The 26,178-nt window shown below is 45.0% G+C and overlaps 1 protein-coding gene across 2 annotated transcripts in view; it reads right to left on the bottom strand.

The window, feature by feature from the left end:
• Positions 1-3,344: 3,344 nt before the first annotated feature.
• LOC140425038 (adenylate cyclase type 1-like) overlaps positions 3,345-26,178 on the bottom strand; it is a 547,118-nt gene continuing 524,284 nt past the window's right edge. For both annotated transcript variants that reach the window (XM_072508827.1, XM_072508828.1), the window contains 3 exons: positions 24,043-24,157; positions 22,802-22,926; positions 3,345-5,123 (listed from right to left, as the gene is read on the bottom strand). In XM_072508827.1, the coding sequence (XP_072364928.1) occupies positions 4,800-5,123; positions 22,802-22,926; positions 24,043-24,157 (564 nt within the window). In that variant the 3' untranslated portion in view covers positions 3,345-4,799. The remainder of the gene's footprint in view (positions 5,124-22,801; positions 22,927-24,042; positions 24,158-26,178) is intronic.

Raw genomic sequence — 26,178 nt, 5'->3', positions numbered from 1 at the left:
CTGTCTCTGTGTGCTGCTGCTCCCTAGCTCTGTGCTTCTCAAAGAGGCGGATCCTCCCTTGGGCTGGACCCTTTATACCCGTCTCTGATGCTGCCCTCTAGTGGTGCTGTGACTGTTACATTTGTGCTGCAGTCCCTGGTGTATGTGCAGATGTATGTACAGATGTACAGATCACTACACACCCCACCAAACTTACCCAAAATGGCACTTTGAAATTTCTTTTGGTTGAACCGCACCCTTTGATTCTACCTATTGAACTTATAACGGTGGTCATTCACTGTTGACAAAGTTTTATACCATCCAATCATGCAGGTGGCTTCATTTTGGCAGCTCCAGTTGGTCTTGACACTCTGCAGTAAGTCACATTAGCATTATGCCTCAAGGGCTCAAGGCTGTTCTCTGGACCCTGCATGCAGATTCTTAACTCTGTAGCCTTTCAGCTCTCATATATTCTAGTGTGGGCTCCCAAATATGTCCAATCCATAACCCTTGCAGCCATACTGCAGATTTGCATTGAGGTAAGCATGACTCAGAGGGTGCAGGCTACCAGGGGCATGTCCACTCATGAACATACCATGCCCTCGTGTAATGTTCACATATAAGACAAGCACACCCAACAATGACGGTGCTTCCCAGCAAATCAGTGTGTGCTCAATTTGATGTTCAGGTCCCAACATGTGAATGATCACAGGTGATGAGTAGCCGATGAAGCATGAAATCTTACTTACTCATGTGCCTTCTTTATTGTGTTATGGGCTAGTGCATGATCAATTCCAGCCCCCACAGAATCCGGAGTCCCAACAGGAGTAAATTAACCAATAATTTGTACATACGTTCTGTGATTTGTAGCCCTTGACTGCTCTCATGACTTTTCGGCACCAGATTTAACAAGACAGATAAGAAAGGCAATGATTATCATAGAATATCAGCCAGCTTATCTATTACTCCCCCCCCTTTTACCATTCCCCCCTCTACCCAAACACATACAAGACAGGCACAGAGGGGAAAGGGAAAGAGATAAAATGATAGGGATTAAAATGGAAGAAGGAGAGATGAGTGTCCTTGTTGTTGATATTGAAATTGTTGTAACCAGCTATCTCCCCAGGGCGAGGAGTGCTGAAACACCAGTTGAATTGCTAACAAGGTTTTTCTGGCTGCAACATTCAAGCAAGACTGTTAGGCTGTAGAATCCCCTGTAGATGGAGAGGAAAAGCTGGCTGCTCCGTTTACCTGGTGTGAGCCCCAGCGCCCCAACCCAGGTAATGGAGAGAGATTCATCCTCTGAGAGAGAGCCTTCTTTGGTTCTGTCCAAAACACAATGAAACTCAAGATTCAGGTTTGCCTACCTTTGCAGAACATTCTGGAATGGACAACACCAATTAGCATTGAGTGTGAGTTAAGACCCGGGAAAACAAAGTAGCTAATTGGCTGCCAGCCAAGTCCATCAAGATGAGTCATCATTGGACCAGACCAAACAGTACATCTTGCCAGGGGTTTCCTGAGGCCAGATCAAACGGCACATTTTGCCAGGGGAAGATCACAGAGGAGTAATGTATCAGAATGCCAGGAATACAAGACACCCTGTTCTGTGACCAGGACCTGCAGCTCATGCTCCAGAGAGTTGAAGGCTGGAGGAATACTCTGTCTCCTGCAGGGAGAAGGTTACCACTGTCACAAAGAGCGCATGGCAGGAAATTGTAGTTACACTGAACTTGATTTAGTGCTGCAAACGGTTCCACAACCTGCTGTGCTCAGACAAGTTGAGTTGTTTGGCAGAAGCATACAGTTGTTGCTCTGATAGATGTCAGCTGCCTGACACATCAGCTCTGATACATTTGACATGCATCTCTCCTCCAACATAGATGAATAAATGGCCACAACACATCCTGCATGTCCGAGAATTCATGGGATGACATGTGACCTCTAATCCACCTCCACATTGATGATGTTTGCCTCTGGATGTGGGATAGCATGGACTTATAACCCTCTATATTGTGTACTTGCAAGAGATGATGGCTCACAATGCTAAACAGACGGCTCAAACCAGGATGAGGGAAATTTGTGCAGTCAAGAAGAGGGCTATGAAGATGGCCAGGGTGCCTTCTGAGCCCAGTATCAGGGATGGTTAATTGCCCAAACAGGTGCCAAAGATAGTGTCAGAGGCACATTGGAGCATGGTCTTAGTGGAGGGGTGATGATCTTCATGCACAAGGATCTGGTGTATTGATATTGAGAAGTTGGTGCCTGGTGGCCAAGAAGAAGGTGGGATGATTAGTGACAGAGGGAAAGTCGGACGTGTGAGAGTGTTGATGAAAGGGCAATTAGGATTGCAGTGCTGCTATCACACTTTAATTAATTTTTCATATACAGGCCAGGTAATGAGAGGTGATCTAACTTGTAGCCTCACTTCCCTCGCTCCCCTTCCTGAGGCTCCTGCCCCTGGCCCCTTCCTTCCAACCTCTGGACCTTTTCACCTCATTGGTAGTGGAAAGGGTTGCTGGCTCATGACAATAAGGTTGTGGGGCATGTAGCAAGTCCCCACTCTTCTTGACACCCCCTCAGTTTACTAGTGCATAGCTCTTCCAGGCATCCAGACAATGGAACGATTGTTTCAGTTCTCCCACTTAATTTATCAATGTCTCTTTGTAAAATACCACCTGTAGCTATAAGGACCTGCATTACTGATAAGTAAATAGTGTGCAGCCCCTTGCCCAATGGAGTTACCACCTTGTTATTCTTAGGTAGAAACCTGGAAGAAACAGGTTCCGTCCAAAAATCCACAACTGAAAATGCCTTTGTATTAAAAATCATTCAGGCTCATTGTAAGAAATTAATAATTTTGAGGCCCATACTTTTATGTTGGTTGCCTTTTTAAAATGTGTATTGTAGATGCCAGTTGGATTGCAAAACTTTTAATTGTATAAGTGATGTCTGTCTTAAAACAACTGTTAGCATGTTGTAAAGTACAATTTTCTGTGATAGTTTTGCAGGTTGTCGAATTTTGATTGAAAACTTTGATCAACTTTCTTTTGTCAACCAGTAATAGAAATGCACATTTTGCTGATTAGCAAATGCTTTCGCGAAGAGAGTGGGAGGGATTTTTCAAGCACAGAAATGTTTCTTGTATCAATGTCTGGGATTGGTGATAATGGGAGAAAAGATGTACCTTAGTAGAAGCCTTGTTGAAGACTTCTAATTCATTATCGAAAGTTCTATTATCAAAACATTTTGAAGTAAAATTGGGAGATACATTAATCAAACAAACTGAACTGAAGGCATTGCAGTAAATACTTGAAAACACACAGAAACAAGAACATTTTTTTCTTCAAACCATTATCCTTTACTTTTTTATATGACTCAGAAGAAATTATAATAGTGCAAACACTCAGTATAAAAGTTATAATTAGAAATTTACATTCACATCAAACATTTCCATGAATATTATCCACTTTTAACATAAAAGGTAGGACAAATATTTGATTCTTTAGGTCATTCTTACAGTTCCAAAAGAGACTGAAAGATATTCTACAATATTCAATATGCACATAAAAATAGACCCGTATTTAAATATGGAAAATTAGCAAGCTAACTACAGTTTAAAAAAACACAAACACACAGCAGTGTTTTTATTTGTGTGATAAAGCATAAAATAAACGATCTGTAAAACATTTGACATAATACAGAGGTCACAACGTTAAAAGATGGTACAGTCCCCAACTTGCTTCTCTCGCCTGTTGAGCCGCAGCCTTCCTCATATGATGCCTTACACTGTGAAAGTATCAGAAGTCAGTAGTGCAGGATGAACCCATTAACATCCTGCAATCTCTACAGAATGTTCAATATATATTATTACAGCTGAGGTTTATTGCTACAGAGTAATAGTTATGGTGCTTGGGGACAAAATTGTACAGAGAGGTTCTCACCACTCAGCAAGTGCTCTGTCACTGTAAACTGCCAGTAACCTTCTGGCAAAGATTACCTAAATTTCATGGAATTCTATAGCTTTGATATTTGATAGGTCTGAATCTAAGTTATGAAGGATAATAAAAGAAGGAATACTGCAACTTTCAGAGCATGTAGTAGTCATGCTTGCGTAAGTAAAACTTTGTTATAAAAAAATTAATGAAATATTCACCTGGCATGTGCTTTTTCAATGTCATACACAATCAATACTGTATAATTAATAAAATTATTTACAGAAATTACATAGAATAAATTCTTACAGAGTATGATATGAAAAAGGCAGACTTTGAAAATGTTATACATGTTTGAAAAAGAAAACAAATAAGGCAATATTACACAGATATTTTCATAATACTTGGAACTATCGATTGGCCACTGAAGTAAAAATGAGCACTAATTTTATAACTAAAAGTCATGTGATAAAATGTGTTCTGTACATTTAGAAAACATGCAGAAACTTGAAAATGTACAAACTAGTTAAGGTTGATTCAGATTTCTAAGATTCTTCATTTTATTGAGAAAGAAAGAGAATTCTGTATGCCAATAATGTAGTTCTTTGCTTCTTCTAACAGATAGTTAGCCCTTAATATGCCATTCCAAAACTTGTATTTTGCAACAAAACCCAAAGTTTAATCTTTGGTTCAATCGCAGCGACTCTTGGCGCTGATGACCCATATCCTCCTGGGGTTTGCTCCAGGCAAACAATCCTCTCTTCAGAACCTGACTTCCAAATGCCAAAATCTTTTTGGAAAGATCAGTGCATCGTGTCATCATTAATTGATTTCCACCGACGTACCAGCTCAAAAGTGTAGACTTCAATTTTATTCCAAAATCCATTATGCTTGTTCAACAACTGGTGTGGGTGGAAGATAATGCACAGATCGATTTGTTTGCATTGTAGCAGCCTGAATTGCTCCAAGTCCAGCTTTTACTGTGAAGCCAGCTACTGAGGACACCGAGGGACAGCTTGCTGCTAGTTTTGCTCTTCCATCTGGATATAATTTCCTCACTAAATTTGTTGAGCTTATTTGTGGATTCTCATTCACTTTTCCTTCAAGGAAATAGGTCAGCATTTCTCCTTTTCCTTTTACACTGACTTTGCCCCGACAGACAAACTCAAAATTCTGTTTGTTGAGCATCCGATAAACATCTTCTGTTACCTGGAGATCAGTTGTAAGAGAGAATTCTTATTTCATATCACACACATACATTTCAAAAACTCCTATTTACCAATGACTCAGCAAATTAATCTGCTAACACCCGACACATGCACAGTGGGCACCTGGTGGTGTATGTCAGACATGAGCTGAGATTTGAATTGAATCCAGCCATATATGTGGGTTCAGACTATTCAACAAGGTCGAAAGTGCCCCTGATGAGGGTTTACTTTTCTGCAAAGCCTTGCACCTACAAATAGATGCAAAATCCATGCTGGCCTGAAAGCAAATCATTTTGGGGCATTTTGGTCAAAAATAGAAGTTATAGACAGTCCCAACCTCCTGCTCTTGAACAAAAAGAAAATGTACCTTCCTTACTCCATTGGTCTTTGCTGTCTGCAACAGATGAGCTGTGTGCAAGGTGTATATCCCTTCTGGACACTTTCAAAATTGGTGCCTTTCTGATGTTTAGGGAGGAAATAAAGCAGGAAGGTGGTGAACTCCCTCCAGCCTTACTATCATACTCTGTATTTGCTCATATCTGTTGAATCTGCAAGTACCCCACCCATCACCCACTACCGCCCAACCCATTCCCACCTTAGCTGCGGTCCCCCAGAGGAATTTCTGGAAATCACTGAACAGCGCAATGGAGGCTTTTCATGCGTCTGCAACTCCACTGCTCTGAGAGCAAAATATTTTCTTTGTTTATTGGAGAGGAAATTAGGACATGCCATAAAAAAAAATCAATTGTTATGACTTTTGTTTAAAGAAACTGGTAAGACACAAAAAATGACCATTAATTATTTCGTATTTCATCCCAAAAATGTTTGTATCAAACAATGATCAGGTTCTGTGAGACATGAGCAGATCAATATATATACTTCTATTTTTAATTGTTAATTACATCAGAACAACTTTGCAACCAATCTGAGGTCAATGGTTTGCACATTGAACTGAGGAGGCAAAATAATTAAATATTTTGAATAGTTCTTTTCTTAATTAATGATATTATGTCAGGTTTCCAGGAAGATGCCAAAATGCATTTATCCTCTGTCATTCCCAGATAGCAAAGCTGTTTGTTGCTCCAACACACTTGGATGGTTGGTGTTATGATATGCATAAAGCAATTCTGTACATAATATTATACAGGACCTCTGACCAACAGGCGACAGTGTAAACCCACCAGGTGAATCTGTGTCTGGGGAGTTGTGAGTAAGCAGTGTTGGTGCATAGATGTATTTTGCAGTAGCTCTATAATAGTTAGTGTAAGTAGTTTGTTATTGTATTTATTATAGTTATCTTTACCACGTGGTTGTTTCATAATAAATTATTTCAACTTGTGTCTTTCATCATTCATATCAGCCAGTCTACAGAACATGACATGGTACCAGGATTGATGATTGACTAAGAACAAGAAGACTCTGCAAAAAAAAATCCAAACTCTTAAAGATAACTTTGAAGAAGAAGTATGAAAACGCATCTTTTTTACTAACCTTGCAAGCTACTGGCAACTGGTGCTCAACGCGCGGTAAAACTTCAAAGCCCAGTATGGAAGATATTAAGGCACCTCAACAGCTTGGGATTACCGGTGATGGAAACAAGAATTGGAGGGTGTTTAAGCAACAGTTCAAACTATATGTTGCAGCCCTTGGTCTGCAAGCACAGCCTGATGAGAGACGTATCATGTTGCTGCTCACTATAGCAGGTCCCCAAGCGATCAGATCATTTTTGGGATCTCCTCAATAAGGTGTGCGAGAGGCTTCAAAGGGAAACAGAGCTTCAACTCGAAAATGCTATCCAAATATGTCACACTAGCGAGCTTACAGAAAAACAGATCACCACATTGAATCTCTGGCATTTTGGCGTTAAGGTAGAAGAAGCGGCCAATGCCATTAGTGTGGTGACGCAGTCGAATAAAAAATGTGATCCCAGTGCGGGGTCCACCGATCCGTGGGCGAGCCAGTGCAGTGGGGGCACTCTATTCCTCTGCGTCGGCTGCTGTGGTCCTCCGCGATGGCCGACGCGGAGATGAACCCCCCCCCCGTGCAGGCGCTGGGATGACGCCAGCACACGCTGGTGCTCCCGCGCATGCGCCAACTCGCGCCGGCTGACGGAGGCCCCTCGGTGCCGGTTGGCATTGTGCCAAGCCCCTTCCGCGCTGGCCAGCGGGCCGCAAACCACTCCGGCGCCGGCCTAGCCCCTGAAGGTGCGGAGGATTCCGCACCTTCGGGGCAGCCCGACGCCGGAGTGGTTCATGCCTCTCCTTCGCGCCGGAGTTGCCCGCCCCGCCAGTTGACGGAGAATCCCGCTCATGATTTCCAGTGAAGACAAAGAGACTCAAGCCAAACGACAATGCGTTTGTAACAATTTATAGCAATAGTGAATTAAAGGCAAATAATCAAAAGGATAAATGGACAGTGCCATTAAAGATCAGTGACACAGTTGTAATAGTCAAACGCGTCACAGGTGCGAGGGTCAACCTCATCAATCTGTCTGATGTAAAATAGCTGTGAATTGAACCGAAAGTAGTTAACAAAACAGTATTGTTGAGAGATTACAATGTTCTTTTTTAAATTCATTTTTTTCCAATTAAATGGCAATTTAGCATGTTCAATCCACCTACCTTGCACATCTTTGGATTGTGGGAGCGAAGCCCATGCACACACGGGGAGAATGTGCAATCTCCACACGGACAGTGACCCAGAGCCGGGATCGAACCTGGGACCTCGGTGCCGTGAGACTACAGGGCTAACCCACTGCGCCACCGTGCTGTCCAGAGATTACATTGGTAATGAAATCATGACATTCGGGGCATGCTGGCTCGATGTCTATGTAAAAGACAGAATTCACAAGTTGAAATTTTCCATTGTGGCGGTGGAATACAAATCTTTGATTGCAGTAGAAACATGTGAGGAACCGTAGATAGTCAAAAGGGTCTACATTGCAGGCAGCTCTTCACTGTAGCCCTCATGCCTCAGGAGACTCCATACTAAATGATTTCCCAGAGATTTTCCAAGGTATGGTACCTTACCATATTACATTACCGTACAAAAAAAATCGCCCAGTCGTGTAGCAGCTCCATTAAGAGATAAACTATGCGCTGAGCAGGAGAGAATGACAGATTTGGGTGTCATTACACGCATAGAAGAACCTACAGACTGGGTAACCTGTACCAGTTGTGTAAAAATAAAAGAAGAAACCAACAAGGACATAGTCTTACAGATGGTGAGACAATATCTTTATGAAGGATGGCCCAGAGGATCCTGCTCAAGCTTTCACAATGTAAGAGCAGAGTTGAGTGATGCAGATTGACTTTTGCTGCAATAAAAGGGAATGGTAATTCTGAAATCTTTAAGATCGGTGGTTCTGAGCAAAATCCACAAAGGGCACACGGGAAGAAAAAAATGGAAGTAAAGAGCTGAATACATGTGGTCTATTGGCCAGGTATCATCCGATATATTGAGGCAATGGTACGAAACTGCACACGGTGCTGGAGAGTGACCATCTGCAGACAGTGCAGGAAGCATACAAACTGCATATGGTGTAGAATACTTCAGTTGAAAGGGTCTCTTACCCCAAAAATAGAGAGGCAACCACTCTTTCAAAAAAAAAAAGAAGTCAAAGGAGAGATTTCAGGCCAAATCCACAAAGAGGTTTAATGATGAATCTACAAAAAGTTTCAAACCATTGTAATGCAACCACCAGAAGAAGCATGCAACAATCCTAAAATAGCTGAAGAACGTACGGAACAACTACAACTAGATAAAGACACCGCGATACATGAAGAACAACAAACAGCATCAACAACTACAAAGGAAGAATCTTCACAAGTTCAGCAGCCACTTAGACAATCAACCAGGCTACGACGCAAATCCAAAAGACTGAACTTGTGACACGCTGTAAACACTCTAAAGATGTAAATAGTTATGCCTCTCATATTGAATTGTAAAAAAATAATCTAATGAATGTAAATAATCACATTTCCCAAAGGAACGAGGATGTGATGATATGCATAAAGCAATTTGTACATATTATACACGACCACCAGATGGCAGTGTCAACCCACCACGTGACCCTAGCCGGGATTCTCTGACCCGGCGGCGAGTCGGAGAATCCCCGGGGGAGCGCGAGAATCGTGCCCGGCCGCCCCCTCCCTATTCTCCAGCGGCATTTTTCGGGGGCTGGCGTGATCACCGCCACGCCAGTCGGGGGCCGCCCGGTGATTCTCTGGGCCACGATGGGCCGAGTGGCCGATAGGTTTGGCCCAGACCTGCCGGCGTGGATTACTCACCTCACACACGACGGGACCTGGAAGGTAAGTGTGCAGGGGCCGTCCTGGGGGGGGGGGGGGCACGATGGCCTGGCCCGCGATCGGGGCCTACCCATCGGCCGGCCGGCTGGTTCCATGGGGCGTAATTTATTCCGTGCCGGGACCCTGTAGGGCTCCGCCATATTGCCCGGGGGCCAGCGCGGAGTAGGGAACCGCCACGCATGTGCGGAAATATGCGGCTGTTCCGTGCATGCGTGAGATCACGCCGGCCGTTCCGTGCATGCACGGGCCGTTTCCCGCGAGGTGGAGCTGCGGAGACAACTCCAGCGGCAACCTAGCCCCATAGAAAGGTGAGAATTCCTCACTTTCGGGGGTCGTTGATGCCGGAGTCGTTGGCGTTGGTTTTTCCGCTGGCGTGAGGACATTGCCCCATTTTTAGAGAAGTCCGTCCCCTGTGTCTGGGTGAGTTGGGAATAAGTCGTGTTGGTGAATAGACATATTTTGCAGCAGTTCTATAATAGTTAGTTATTTTATTTATTCTAGTTATCATTACCACGCATTTGTTTCAAAATAAATTATTTAAACTAGATGTTCTGTAGTTCATCATTCATATCGGCCAGTCGACAGAACATGGCAGTTGGTGTTATGCATATGTTTTGTCTGGGTTGCCGTACATTGCAGGTCAGTGCCTTGTGGGATTGCAGTATCCATATTTTCTCATTAGTTTGACTGCAACAGCATTAATTAACAGCTGCAAAATCAATCACCTCCTATGTCTACTTGTGTACTGATTGATCTTGCAAAGTGCCAGGGCCTATAGCATAAGAAACTGTCAATGAGAATGACAGACCTTTGCATGATGCCACTGAAAAAGTGAAATTAAAGCAAGGAAACATTATTTTTCTGAACCGCATGTTGGATTTTTACTGCACGGCAGAGTAAGGCTGGCAGTTAAATACAGGGACCTCCAGTGTTGAAACAAAAAGAAACCTGCAGATGTTCAAAAGAAGAAACTGTAGAGGGTAGTAAAACATTTAGAAGATTTAAAAAAAAATCAATTATAAACATTGTTAGTTTAAGTCAAAAAGAAACGAAGGGCATGAGACAAAATAAGGGGCCCGATTTAATGGAAACATTTCTTAGTGTCATTTATGGCGGGTTTTGCTGGAAGTTTCCCGTTGCCTCTTCCGGCGAGTTCCCCACCGCTATCTGATGTCACTTTTTGGGCCCTGGGGAGTTTCTCACCAGTTTAGCCCACATTCAAAGTGGGATGTACCCACCAACCCGCCATCTGTTTCTCGATTGTGGAGGCGGCCCGCCAGCAGGATCTACCCATCAGGTCCAGCCATCAATGGGATTTCCCGTTTACTCCACCCCTCGTCGCCAGAAAACCCATGCAGCGGCGTGGGACCAGAATATCCTGCTGGTGTGAACAGCCAGTAAATGCTGTCCATAGAATTTTTTCATCACTGGGGAACTGAACTTAGAGATCGGGCCATCATTTCGAAAGGGTGCCCTGATCTCTAAGTGAGCATGTGGGCCCCCCACATCCCCACTCATGGGCAATGTCACCACCCACGCACATGGGCATTACCCCACACCCCTCAGGTGAGGACACCCTGCTATGGGGGCCAGGGTGAACCCTCTTCAGGCCCCCACCCAACCCCATACAGGTCCCCATTCCAGGACCCTCACCTGTCACCCACTCCGAACTTCCCAGAGGCCCCTTCTTACCTGCCCACATTTCCCCCACCTTTCATACCCCCCTCCACTCTCCTTTCATTGACATGGCCCCCCCTCTGGCCCTGGTCTTTGTCAGTGCCACCTAGGCACCCTTGCATTACCATTCTGACACTGTGGCAGTGCCCTGCTAGCCCTGCAGTGCCAAGTTCTTCACGTTCCAGGGGTAGGGCCAGGGGGCCACCCTGCATTAGCCCTGGCATCCCGGGGTCTCTGATGACCTGGGAGACCCCTTCCGCCTGGTCCAGTTTTGTGTGGACCATGGGTTTGTCCTGATGCCTCATGGTGCCGAGGTCCCAGGTTCGATCCCGGCTCAGGGTCACTGTCTGTATGGAGTTTACACATTCTCCCTGTGTCTTCCTCCCTGGTTTCGCCCCCACAACCCAAAGATGTGCAGGGTAGGTGGATTGAACATGTTAAATTGCCCCTTAATTGGAAAAAAATGAATTGGGTACACTAAATTTATTTTTTTTAAAAACTTTTGTGTGGACCAGTACTGACCGGCGCTTGGTTACGGACTCCCTAAGGAAGACAATAGATACCGGGAGGCCGGTAGATACCGGGTAAGTAGGACTTAAGTAGGATTAAGGCCTACTTACGTGAGCGAGGCATGGTCCCACCCATCGTCGGTGAGTTCCTGACCCTGACGCCATGCGTGACCTGAGTAGATCCTGTGAGGTATCGTGGCTGACGGAAGCCCGTGGGAAGCTTCACCTTGGATCTACTGGCCATGTTGTGCGCACATTGGGGCATGACGTGGCTGGTAGAGCACACCCAATAACAGAAAAGAGCTAGTAAATCAAAATTACAAATTATAAAATGGCTGGCACTAGAAGCAGCATTAAATATTAAAAAATGATCCGGAAAAGTGTGGGAAATCAACAACAAATAAAGTAACAGGTTGCAAACAGACCCAGTGCGCAAACAAATCCCGAAGAAAGCCGGCAGTAGATTGGAAAAATAAGTAAGAACCACGCAAATTTTTTTAAAAATACAGCCGCAATCAGGTCTTCCAAGATAAATTATGGGGAAATACAGAGACTCAACCAGAAGCTGCAGAAACAATTCAGAAACAAACTGGTGACAGTCCTAAAATTGCAATACACTTAAACACCTTTGACAGCACCTGTTCAAAAAAAAGAGAAAATAAAAGGCTGGAAATGGCCACATTTACGGGATCATTTTGATAAGCCTGTCGAACACTGAAACTCCTGCTCTGAACGTTTTGCATTTTTTGTCCTTGAAAATGGATTGGAAAATGATAGAAAGGTGGCAACTTTTTTAAGTGTAATGGGAGCTAAAATTTTGGGCTTATTAAGAATGTTTGGTGCTGTCTGACAAACCTGGCACAGTCACATAAGGACATTGTAAAAGTCCTGGAGACACATTTTTCCCCTCAGCCACTTGTCATAGTAGAAAAATTCAGGTTTCACTGAAAGAAACCAAGAAGGGAGAGAAGCAATGACACAATATGTTGCAGTATGTAAAAAGCTCATTGAACATTGTGAATTCAATGCAGTGCTGAACAATATCCTCTGTGGCAGGTTGATCTATGGCTTTCGTAATGAAGCAATCCAGAAACACCTCCTGACAGAGGCTAATCCCACCCTGCACAAAGCAAGAGAGATTGCACTCTCCATGGAGCTGGCTGTAAAAGAAGCACAGAAGCTGAATGTGGCAACTCAACTGTCTAACATGACAACAGAGCATGCATACAAGATAGCAAGCAGCCAGGAATCATAGATTCATAGAACCACTATAAGACCAAAAGACTATACGACATAGGAGCAGAATTAAGCTACTTGGCCCATCGAGTCTGCTCCGCCATTCAATCATGGCTGATATTTTCTCACCCCCATTCTCCTGCCTTCTCCCCATAACCCCTGGTCCCCTTATTAATCAAGAACCTTTCTACCTCTGCGGCAAAGAGCTCCACAGATTCACCACCCTCTGGCTGAAGAAATTCCTCCTCATCCCGGTTTTAAAGGATCGTCCTTTTAGTCTGAGATTGTGTCCTCTGCTTCTAGTTTTTCCTACAAGTGGCAAATCCTCTCCACATCCACTCTATCCAGGCCCCGCAGTATCCTGTAAATCTCAATATGATCCCCTTCATCCTTCTGAACTCCAATGAGTACAGACCCAGAGTCCTCAACCGTTCCTCATACAACAATCTCTTCATTCCAGGGATCATTCTTGTGAACCTCTTCTTGACCCTTTCCAAGGCCAGCACATCCTTCCTTAGATACGGCCCCAAAACTGCTCACAATACTCCAAATGGGGTCTGACTAGCGCCTTATACAGCCTCAGAAGTACAGTCTTGGTCTTGCATTCTAGCCCTCTACAATGCAGAAGGTGGCTTTTCAGCCCATCAAGTCTGTACTGACCCTCTTAAAGAGCACCCTATGTTGGCTCACTCCCCTGTCCTATCCCCTTAATCCCACCTAACCTTTAGACACACCAAGGGGCAATTTAGCATGGCCAATCCACCTACCCTGCACACCTTTGACTGTGAGATGAAACCGGAGCACCCGGAGGACACTCAAGCAGACACGTGGAGAACGTAAAAGCTCCATACAGTCACCCAAGGTTGGAATCGAACCCGGGTCCCTGCCGTTGTGAGGCAGCAGTGTTAACCACTGTGCCATCGTGCCGCCCATGTTGCAATTGTTCAAAGCTTGGTCAGCACCCACCTGACTGTTGGTGTAAAGACTTTGAATGCCATCAGTATAGCATGATTGTGTGGTGATATGGCTATGGGCCATATCATAGTTGGATGGTGTAAGACCTCCAACCAGCAGGTGGCGGTACAGACACCGCACGTGGTCCCAAGACCAAGGTCATGTGACCTGGGACCCAGATATAAAGAGAAGCTTAGCCAGCCATCGAAGGAACATGAGATAGAGGGTAATAGGATGTACAAGCAACAGATCAGCAGACGTTGTAAGTTCCAGAGGAGTAGCAAGACTCCATGATAATGTGCTCTGTATCAGATTCTCATCCTACTGCACGAGACACAATAAAAGGTTCATGGTTAGGACAGATCAAGGTATTTGGTGAGTTCATCATAAAGTACAAAGGACCAAATACCGCATGGTACCTGGTCTCCCCATGTCTGTGTGGGTTTCTTCCGGGTGCTCCGGTTTCCTCCCGCAAGTCCAGAAAGATGTGCTTTCAGGTTCACAAGCGCTCGAACTATGTAACTCATTTGTCTTTGAAAATGAGGGGGATCAGAAGAACTTTCATGAAATAATGAAGCGCTTCGGCAAGCATTGTTCCCACAAAATGATCATCAGATCACAACGTTAGGAGCATGTGAACCCACAGTAACTGTCAAGGAAAGAACGTGTATGATCACATTCTCCATAGTGGAGACAGAGTGCGAATCGCTCATAGGAGTGGAAGCGTGTGAAGCGCTTGGACTCGTTAAGAGGGTGTAGGCTGCAGAAAGCAATGCACCCCACCAACATGCAGGAACCACTATCATGAAGGACTTTCTGAAGATATTTCAAGGCTTTGGCACTCTGCCTTTTACGCACCTCATCCAATTGAAGGAGAATGCAAAGCCAGTTGTACACACGCCGAGTCGTGTACCTGCTCCGCTGAGGGACAAACTGAAGGCCGAGTTAGACAGAATGACGGCTCTAGGAGTCATCAGACTCCTACCGACTGGGTTAACTCTATGGTGTGCATAAAAAAGAGGAATAATGACCTGCGGATATACATGGACCCCAAAGACCTGCACCTTAACAAGAAGGAGCACCACCCAATTCCGAAGAGGGAAGAAATAGCGAGCGGGATGGCTGGAGCGATATGTTTCCGCAAGTAGGACACATCACAAAGTTTCTGGCAACTCAAGCTGGACCAAGCAAGCACAAGGCTGTGTAAGTTTAACACACCCTTCGGGCGTGACTGCTTCCTGAGGATGCCATTCGGCATAATTTTGGAACCTGAAATATTCCATCGTGCCATGGAGCACATAGTTGAAGTTTACCAGGCGTCTGCGTTTATGTTGATATAATAATCTAGGGGTCCATGTGCATGACGAGCATGACAGAAGGCTTGTCAGAGACCATCAGTGGATTTTAAAAAATGGCCTGATGCTTAATAAAGCAAAATATCATATCGCGGTTGATAGCATTACCTTCTTGGGGGACAGGCTCTCTGCAAAAAGTGTGCCACATCCCACAGACAAGAAAGGCATCGTACAGATACCAAGGATGATCAACTTTGTTGGCAAGTTTATTCCCAACCTGGTCGTTAAAATGGTCGATAAAAAAGGATGCTGTTGTCCATGGTATCCCAGACATGAGCAGCAATGGCAAGCATTGCGTATCTCGCTGACGACAGCGCCAGTCCTAGCATATTTTGACTCGGCGGAAATGATGACAATTTTGACTGTGCGTCTAAGGATGGTCTAGGAGCGGTCTTGCTGCAGCAGGGTGCAGACGACAGCTTGCTGCCTGTGGCATATATATCCAGAGCAATGTTCGGGATGAAATGCAGGTATGGATTAGTCACGGGTTTGGACAAGTTCCATAATTATGTGTATGGTCTTACGATGTTTCTTGCGGAGACTGACCACAGGCTACTCGTATCCATTGTGCAGAAGAATTTGTGCCAGACGTCCTCGAGGATCCAGCACATGAAGACAAAGCTCCAGTGCTACGATTTTGACCTAATCTACACACCTGGCAAGCACCTGGCTGTCGCTGACATGCTTTCTCAAGTCACGGGCATTGAACAAATACACCCGGTTGATGAGGATGTGCGACGACATGTCAATCTCGTCACTGCATCTCTTCCAGTCTCCGATGAGAAGTCGGGTTAATAAAGGAAGAAACAACCAAGGACATAGTCCTACAAAAGGTTATCAAATATCTCCGAGAGGGATGGCCTGAGGGTTCCTGCTCGGGGTACTACAATGTTCAGTCAGAATTGAGTGAAGCGAATGGTCTTCTACTGCGACAGCACAGGATTGTCATTCCGCATTCCTTGAGGCCACTCATGCTCAAGAAGCTCCATGTAAGACATCTGGGCATTAAGAAGTGCAAGCGCAGGGCCAGGAATACAATTTATTGGCCAGGCATCACCTAAGACATTGCAGGTATGGTCGAACAAAGAGCAAAGAACCAAGAACAAAGAGAAGTACAGCACAGGAACAGGCCCTTCGGCCCTCCAAGCCTGTGCCGACCATGCTGCCCGTCTAAACTAAAATCTTCTACACTTTCGGGGTCCGTATCCCTCTATTCCCATCCTATTCATGTATTTGTCAAGATGCCCACTGTGATATATGTTAAAAATTCCATGTAAGCAAAGCAAAGAGCTGATGCACATGGGTGAAATCATCACAAGTCCGTCGCAGAAGGTGGGCATTGATCTATTTTACTTCAATGGAAAAGACTACCTTTTGGTTATTGACTACTTCTCAAATTACCTGGAGGTTGCACAATTGGCGAACCCGACTGTTCGGTGTGTCATACAACATGCTAAAGAAGTTTTTGGCCAGGGTGGCATACCAAGCATTGTTATGTCTGACAATCGTCCCTTGGTCCCTGATTCAAAAACTACGAGTGGACTGAATTTGCCCGTCACAATGATTTTAGACACATCACTTCAAGTTCTCTCTATCCCCAGTCAAACGGGAAGGCAGAAAAGGGTGTGCACATTATTAAAAAGCTGCTAAAAAAATGTAATTGACAGCCACGAAGACATGTATCTGGCACTTATGAGCTATTGTTCGGCACCACTTATCAATGGGCTGTCACTAGCACAGCTGCTCATGAACAGACAGCTGCAAACAACCCTACCTTCCATTGCAGCTCACCCTGTAGTTCGAGGACTGGAAACTACTTTTTCAAAAGAGGAGGCAGAAAGGGTTCTACAATAGATCCACAAGGAAGTTCCAGCCACTGCATCCAGGTGGTATGGTCAGACTGGAAATGCCAGGAGGACCATGGAGAATCTCATCATTTCCAGATTATCTTGAGACGAGGCTGTATCCATCAGCTCAACAATCACCTTTCCCCCCCCCCCCGCCCCCCCCACATCCCATCACACCGCCCCCTCCCTGACCATCCTGGTGGGCCTGCGTTGGCACTGTCAGTGGATCCCTATACAAGGCAGGAGGTAATGACCACTCACTGTGAGGAAAGCTCTGCTGCTCCTCAGATTCTGATTATGTCTGTTTCTTATCTTTCTGTTGACAATGCGCTCACACCAATTTTCATGACGGAGTCTGCATCGGAGGCTTTTGATCTTGGATCACTGTGGGGGGGCGGAGAGGGGTTGTGGGGGAGAACAGGGGGCAGGGGCATTGGCAGGCCCGTTCTGAAAATTAAAGTGACAGAGGCTTCACACGTATCGGGTGGGAAATGTTTTAATTGTGAACATTTTAACGTACTGATTTCCATTCCCCCTAGCAATGGATAGAGACCTCACCAGTGCCCACTAAGTGTTCCTCACTCTTCCTGATCTTCCGTGGTCTAGTGCTACATCTAGGTGTGTTCCCAGGATGCACATCAGAGGTGGAGACAGCCTGCCGCTTTCCACGCCATGTGGATTTTGATACCCTTTGTGGACGTCCTCTGGAGGGTCCTGGCCAACTTACCAGTGTCACAGGCGTCGCCGTGCTACCTGATTCCTTCCTCTGCCCTGGAGATGCACCGGTGTCAGGAGGGGGGATTCAGAAGAACTGGAGATTGCAGTAGTCTCATTGGTGGAAGACCCTGGGATGGACTCCATCCCATCCTCCTCCTTGAGGGTGTCTGTAGGCCCTGGTGACCCCATGGGACAGAGGGCTGCTGGAGTGAGATCCAAAGGCCTCGGAGCCATCTATCTCGACTCCGGATGGCCCGGCCTCATCAGATGAAGAACTCCAAAGGTTTGTCATCTGTCTCTGGCTGAGCATTGTCCTGGTTCACAGCAATGTTCTGACCGCCAGCACCCTGGGGACTCTCTGCCACCGCCAGCTCCTGAGGTGAGTGTGAGGTCCTTCATGACTGTCACCACCATCTGCTCCAATATGCAGATGCCCACTGATGTGCCTGTAGCTATGCTGGTGAATGGTGCAAAGGGAGTAACTGATATGGGTGCATCAAGGGCCCAGGTGGAATCAGTACTCACCCTGGATCCAGGTTCTGAAAATGCCATCGTGGCCACTGACCAGACTTGCCACCTGTGTCCAGGCCTTCTTCATTACATGAGTTAGCCTCCTCCTGCTGTCCCATGGGAGCCGGATGTAGCGCTGATCACTAACTACTTCCAACAAGATACTAAAGGCACTTATCTGAAAAATGGGGCTGGGCAGGCTGGCTTCAGGAATTTCTGTCCTGCTTGACATGGACCCCTGGCAACAATGACATTCTGCAGACAGTAGCAGCAGTCTCAATCAAGTGAAGAGTCAAGAAATGCAAGTTCTAAAACAGCTCCCTGAGGCTCTGAGCGCTGACTGCCAGCCTTTAGAGAGCTCTATTTAAATCCCCTGCCCACAACCTTACTGGTCACAATGCCCACCCTCGTCACACCCCTGCTGACAGTGCGAAGCCTGTCTTGCAGTTACTTGGCCAATCAGCATGAAATTGACGTAAGGAGCTGATCGTGGGCAGAAGCTGATTTCACATCAGATTTTATAATACTTTAAAAATAAAGATAAAGAGAGAATGCCATCACTTTATCTTAGAATCACAGAATTGTTACAGCACAGAAGGAGGCAGTGGTGCTGGTCTAGTATTGTCACTGGTCTAGTAATCCAGAGACCCATGGTAATGCTCGGGGGACCTGGGTTCAAATCCCACAAGGGCAGCTGGTGGAATTGAAATAAAATACATTTTTAAAATTCTGGAATTTAAAGTCTCAAGATGACCATGAAACCACTGTCAGTTGTGGTAAAACCCATCTGGTTCACTCATGCCCTTTAGTGAAGGAAATCTGCCATCCTTACCTAGTCTGGCCTACATGTGACTCCAGATTCACGATAATGTGACTCTTAAATGTCCTCAAGGATGGGCAAAAAATGCTGGCCACATCCCATGAACAAATACAAAAAGGAGGCCATTTGGCCTATCATGTCTGCACTGGCTCTCCAAAAGAGCAATTCACTTTGAGCATTCTCCTGCCCTTCTCCCTGTAACTCTGCAAATGTTTCCTTTTCAGATAGCAGTCTAATTTCCTTTGAATGCTTTGTTTGAACCTGCCTCCACCATACTCTCAGGCAGTGCATTCCAGACCCTAACCACTCGCTGTGTGAAGAGGTTTTTTCTCATTTTGCTTTTGTTTCTTTGACATTTCTATTAGGTCTGTGCCCTCTCATTCTCAATCCTTTCACAAATTGAAACAGTTTCTCTCAATTTACTCTGACCAGACTCCTCATGATATTGGCTATTTCTGGCTGATCTCCTCTTAGCTTCCTTTTCTCTAAAGAAAACATTCGTAACTTCTCCAGTCTATCTTCATAATTGAAGTTCCTCATCCCTGTAACTCATGAATCTGTTCTCAATCTCTCTCTAATGCCTTCACATCCATCCTAAATTGTGGTACGCAGAACAGGCTGCAATACTCCAGCAGAGGCTGAACTAGTGTCCCATACAAGTCAAACATTATCTCCTTGCTCTTGTACTCTATGCCCCTATTAATAAAGCTTAGGGTACTAGATGGTTTGCAAACCATTTTCACAAACTGTCCTGCTACCTTCAATAATTATGCATATGTACACCCAGGTCCCTCTGCTTTAGAATTGTACCCTTTCTTTTATATTGTTTCTCTATGTTTATCCCATCAAAATGAATCACTTCACATTTCTCTCTTTGGATTATACAATGTTTTAAACCTTGTGAAGTTGGACCTCGCACATGTGGAAAAGAAATGTCAAAAACAAAGGGCGGAATTCTCCGCCCCCCCGGGTCGGAGAATTGCCGGCGGGCCTCGCGAATCGGGCCACGCCGCCGGGACGCAATTCTCCGCAATGTGGAGAACCGGCGCCATTGGCGCGGCGCCGGTCGGGGTGTGCGGCGACTCTCCTGACTGGGCCGACATGGGCCGGTGCACCAATTCTCCGGCCCGGATGGGTAGAGTGGCCGTCAACAAAAAGCCGAGTCCCGCTGGCACCATTCTAACATGCTCTGGGCCGGTGGGACCTTGCCGGTGAAGGGTCTCGGTGTGGCCTGTGGGAGGGGGGGGGGGGGTCCGATCCCGGGGGGAGGGGGGGCTCTGAAGTGGCTTGGCCCGGCACCGATCGGCGGGCCGGTCTCTCTGCCGCCCGGCCTCCTTTCTTCCGTGCCGGCTCCTGTAGCCCTGCGCCATTTGGCGTCGGGGCTGCCGCGGGGAAGGCGGCCACTGCGCATGCACTAGTTGGCGCTGGACCCCGCGTTGCCGGGTTCACACCGGGATCGGCAGCTGGAGCGGCGGAGGCTGCTCCAGCGCCGTGGTAGCCCCCTGTGGGCTGCAGAATGGGGCCCTGGAATGGGCGCCGTCGCCGGAGTAAAACACTCCCGTTTTTACTCTGGCGTTGGCACTGAGCTGCCCGTTGGGAGAATCCCACCCAAAACATTTAAAGAAACGTAATCTCACCAGAAACGTGGACCATCAGCACAAATAAGGACAGTAAGAAGTCTTACAACACCAGGTTAAGGTCCAACAGGTTTGTTTCAAAGAGTAAAGAGCAAAGAAAAGTACAGCACAGGAACAGGCCCATCGGCCCTCCAAGCCTGTGTCGACCATGCTGCCCGTCTAAACTAAAATCTTCTAACTTCCGGGGTCCATATCCCTCTATTCCCATCCCATCGAATCACTAGCTTTCACCTGATGAAGGAGCTGCGCTCTGAAAGCTAGTGATTCGAAAGAAACCTGTTGGACTTTAACCTGGTGTTGTAAGATTTCTCACTGTGTCACCCCAGTCCAACGCCGGTATCTCCACATCATGGCTACCAAAAATAAGGAGATAGAGCAGAAGGAGGGAGAATCTGTGATGTTCATGGCATCCATGACATGGGCAATTTCAAAAGCTCATGGATTCTTGGATATATATGTTTAAACTTTGCAGTTCGATCAGGGAAATAACTAATTTGTGCTGCCCATGGCTACACTCCACGCCATGAGAGGAGAAAATATTTTGGTAAAACATGTTCCAGCAGATGGTCACTTCCTGGTTCAGAGGGTCAACATTAAAAAGTTTAGTTGTGATTAGGATGAGATGGGAGTGGACCATGGTCCAAGAAGGAGTCAAAAGACAGAAACCATTAGGAATGTGTGCTTTTGTAATTGTGCTCCTGGTGATGTGGGTGAACATAGTGACAGAGGGTAAGATAATAAACACCAAAATATCATGGTGTGAGCAGTTGCTGATGGGGGACATGAATTAGACTTTTCAATAAAGAACACAATAGGATAGTCCAGGTATTTCGCTGCTGCACTGCCGAATCTTGATTGATATGATGTTTCACAAGTGACAGTGTATGAGGCACAATAGAAGAACTCCTGAAATGGTCAATATAGCAAATAGAAACTGCGACTCATGTGGAAATTATCAATAAATAAAAAGGAGACTGGTGGCCTTCGGATCAACGTTTAGGAATTGAGATGCTCCATTAAAGTTCAAGAGTTCAGGGGTATTGATTTTATGATCCTCCCATTGCGAAGAAAAATAATAATAATAATCTTTCATTGTGTCACAAGTAAACTTACATTAACACTGCAATGAAGTTACTGTGAAAGTCCCCTAGTCACCACACCACAGCGCCTGTTCAGGTACACTGAGGTCCAATTCACCCAACAAGCACGTCTTTTGGGACTTGTGCAAGGAAACCGGAGCGCCAGGAGGAAACACATGCAGGCACAGGGAGAACGTGCAGGCAAGGAATTGAACCCGGGTTCCTTGTGTAGTGAAGCAACAGTGCTAACCGCTGTGCTACCGTGCCACCAATGCAGATATGGTAAATTGAGTGATGTCATAAAAATAATGTTTTTTGATTCATAGGACACACAGATAATTTCTGCGCAAGGGAAAAGCTGTTAAGCTGGTACAGATTCCAGTCGAGGTAAGCTAAAACTCACTGCCATTAATCTTTGCATTCAATGCGCATTCATTGAGTAGTGCAGGACAATTTTAAAGGAGTAAGGCAATGGGAAGAGAGAACAAAGTCAATCAAAAAATATAACGGTTTCCTTCCTAAAATAGGAGAACTTTAAGGTGAGACAAAAAGATCTTAAGGATAATCAGCATTTGAGGACTCCAAAATTGGGCATAGCATCTACCTCAAGGTATTGCACATTCGAGTAGTTAACTAAAAGGTGAGTGAAAATGGACACCTCAATATTTACAAAAAGGAGCAGTACCTGAGAATATGAAGTGATTGGATGTATGAGGAAGAAATATCTTCTGGACATTGGAACGGGCTTGATGGACAGTAATGGTCCTTCTCGTTCTGCATTGTCCTCATTCGTAACTTTACTGTTCATTGTCATTCTACATGTAAGACTTATATGCAGTTTTCTCAACTTCTGCAATATGGAGTAACCTTGGTATACATGGCTATTTCATTATTTGCAGACAAAATAAAACATAGGGTTTTCATTTATTGAGAATTAAAATGTGCTGGATTAAAAGGTATGCATCAATAAGCCCCAATATATTCAATTCTGCATTTCCTTTACGGTTTTGCAAGAAGAATTTACTAACTTGAATTTTGCCTTGAACTCCCGTGCTATCCATTCTGCTGGCAACATTCACAGTGTTTCCCCAGATGTCATACTGTGGACGTCTTGCTCCAATCACACCTGCCACTACAGGTCCAACGTTTATGCCTTTGTAAAGAAAAGAGAAGGAGGAATGCTGTGTTGAAGATATGAATGTTCATCGGCAATCTTACAAGCTGTAAGAAAATAATTGATACCAATGGAAGGCAGCAAATGAGAAAAGATTATTGAAATTGGGTGCTGGAGGGAGGGTGGTCGGTTTGGGAGAGGATCAGGTCACCTTCAGGCATGTGCGCTGTGGGGCGGTGACCCATTATTCCATTGGTGTAGGAGAGGATGCCCCTACTTGTCAGTGGGGGGGGGGGGGAAGCAGGATTTGCATTGAGTTAGGATGGGGCCCTTTCCGATGGATTTTGGGGGGCACCTCAGTTATGCACTGATCCCCCCCTTGACCTACTTCGGGTTCCACCACATCAGGGCCAGACTCGGAGGATTGGAACATCGCAATGGGTTTGGTGCCCATTCTCCGCCACATCGGGGATCACAATCATGGCTTTGGATATTGGAGAATCCACCCTATAAATGGGAAGCCAGTGGAACCTTTCCCTTCCATAACTCAAGGGGAGTTGATAAACTTACTTCGGAGGAGATAGATAAGCTACAACCTTTTCTCTTGCATCTCTTGCATTATCAGGAGAGGCTAGATGGACATATATATTTTTCAATGCAATTTAATAATGTGTATTGCTGAAATAAGATGCATGCTGTTGAAGCTTTTCATCTTACACTCATTGGGCAGATGTAAGAAGAGCAAATTTTAAAGATAACAACAATTTATGCTGCATGACGAACCAATGCTGATTGGTTGGCAAGTGAACTCTGGTTGTGGCATTGCATTGTTCCCTTTGAAATTTTGTCTTCTTGTATCTATCTTGGTGAATATAAGATGAAAAGCTTCAACAGCATGTCTCTTTTCTCAACAAAACTCAAGTTCTGTATGTCAATCAGCTTCTTCATAATGTTTAATTACAAACTTCACAACAGATGTATTTTCAAACTCTTGTTGAATGATTAGTACATAATAAGTAAAATCAATCCATTTATACATACATGTTTGTATTTTATTTTAGCATTATGTAGTACATAGAATTATTCATTATATTACAAAGTATCACTAAACTACAACGTGAGATCATCACTATTAGTTCCAAAACAACTACTTACCAACTCTTAAGACAAAGTCATTGTACGATTGATAGTTTATTTCATCTAGAACATCAAACATTTCTATTGCAAAATCTGCCAGCGTGCTCAGGTGGGAATAAATTGATCGTTTTGCCTATGGTTTGAAAAAGATGAAGAATTGTTCTCAAAATGGTCAATGTGTTAATCGATATGTTAAAATGACAAGTTGACAGCTCCAGACATAAAACTATACATAAGAAAATGACATTTACATCAATTGTGACCTTGCACATGATAGAAACCCTAAATTTCCTCATGATGTTAATTTTCTAGTTTGTAAACTGGGATTGGTTAGAAGGGGTTGAGCAGGCAACACAGGCTGTACAGTTAGTTTATTTGATCACAAGTCAGGCAGATTTGTTGCTTTAATTGACAGATGGTTTTGTCGATTTAAATAAAAAACTTTCACCAAGATCTGGCGCGTCCCACGATTACGTTTATGATCCAGGAAAGTATTTAAATATTTGTGTTTTTATTTTCGCAACTCAGCAGCCAAAATAATACATTCCCTTTTTACTATCTGAGATCAGGCTCCAACATTTAACAAAAGAATAATGGTTAACATCAGAAAGCTGCATGGGCTATTGGGGTCAATGTTGCCTTCAGAGTAGCATGCATCTTTAATGGGTGCAAAATGGGTGCAAAATAGAGCAAAGAAAAGCACTGGACTGGATTTTCACCGAGTTGGAATGAGTCGGGCGCCTTTCAAAAATGGTGGCCAGGACCCAATTCCAGGACCCTGTACTCCCAACATGGCCGGCTCCATTGCGTGGATAGTTATGTCCTAGTCCTCCAAGTTTGGTTGCATTTATAATGAGTCATGGTTCACAGAGGTGTGAATCAGTCTGTATGAGGAAACCTCTTAAAAGGTCAGTTCAAAAGGTCCTCCTTATGCCCCCCCATGCTAAGTGCATACCTCCCCAAACAGCCTTATGGCCCCTATGATAAGCTGTGCCATCCCAAACAACCTCTATGTCTCCTCATGCCCCAATGCCAAAGTGTTCCTTCCCAAACAACCTCTATGACATTCATGCCCCCTGTGCAAAGCTGTGTCCCCAAACAATCTCTATGGCTCTCATGCTACCCATGCCAAGGCAGATAATTCTTATGGCCCCTCATGTAACTCATGGGAAAGTATGGCAGCCCAAACAACCCTGGTGGTTCCTTGTGCATACTGTACCAAGCTATAGCTACTTCCATTGTCATTGACCCACTATACACCAAATAGAATCAATGAACCTTTTTGTGGCAATAAGATGCGTAAAATAGGCTGTCATTTATTCATTCATACTTTCCCACTATGTCAAAAATGTATTTTACTACAGCCCAATAAAGGTGTCAATCATCCAACTACTTTAAAATATCAGTAGCTGAAACTGAATAGACTTGAAACCTCTGTATCTTTTGCAAATATATATTGTGAAATTGACAGCACAGGTCAGAGGGCCAGAACTGTCCAGCAAGCAATGCTTTTTCTGAGCTCAGTTGTTTCAATAGACCAATGGATTTCTGAAATCTTAGCCAAGCCTCATTATGCATTCTTGGCTGAGATCACAGACATGTATCGAAGTACTAACATTTCATAGGTATTGTTTGTGGGACATACCTTGTGGGCAAGGGTGGCATGAGGGTCCGTAGGGGGTGAGTAGGTAATGATGTCATGTTCATGAGGCATGGGGAGTGTTTGGGTGGTGAAGGGAACGTGAGGGATGAGGATTTGAGGGCCTGTTTTTACTCCAACTGGAAGAAAGACCCATAGCACTGAGACGGGTATCCTCCTCCACACCCAGCAGCCCCGACAGCTTCCCCTGACTTTTTTCCCCTGAGTTAGCTGGCCCAAATCAAGCCTGTACCCGAGCCCCCGCAATGAAAATCCCACCCTGGTGGACACTTTCACCTGAGGTGGACCAAGCTGGGAATTGTTCCAACTCCTGCAGTCAGTCTCAAGAATGAAAATTCAGGCCATTATATCAGATCTCTGTCTCATTTGTACTTTGTACTTTTTTGTGCATCTCCCCGAGGTGTCGAGGCACTTTTGGCTGAAACTGGAGAATACATCAAATATAATTCAAGTGAATGAGAATGGTGGCAACATGCTTCCTGCCTCATCTTCCT

Source organism: Scyliorhinus torazame, chromosome 6, assembly GCF_047496885.1.
Source record: "Scyliorhinus torazame isolate Kashiwa2021f chromosome 6, sScyTor2.1, whole genome shotgun sequence".
NCBI classification, from domain to species: Eukaryota; Metazoa; Chordata; class Chondrichthyes; order Carcharhiniformes; family Scyliorhinidae; genus Scyliorhinus; species Scyliorhinus torazame.
The sequence above is the reverse complement of the archived record's forward strand: the minus strand, read 5'-3'. Positions and strand labels throughout refer to the sequence as shown.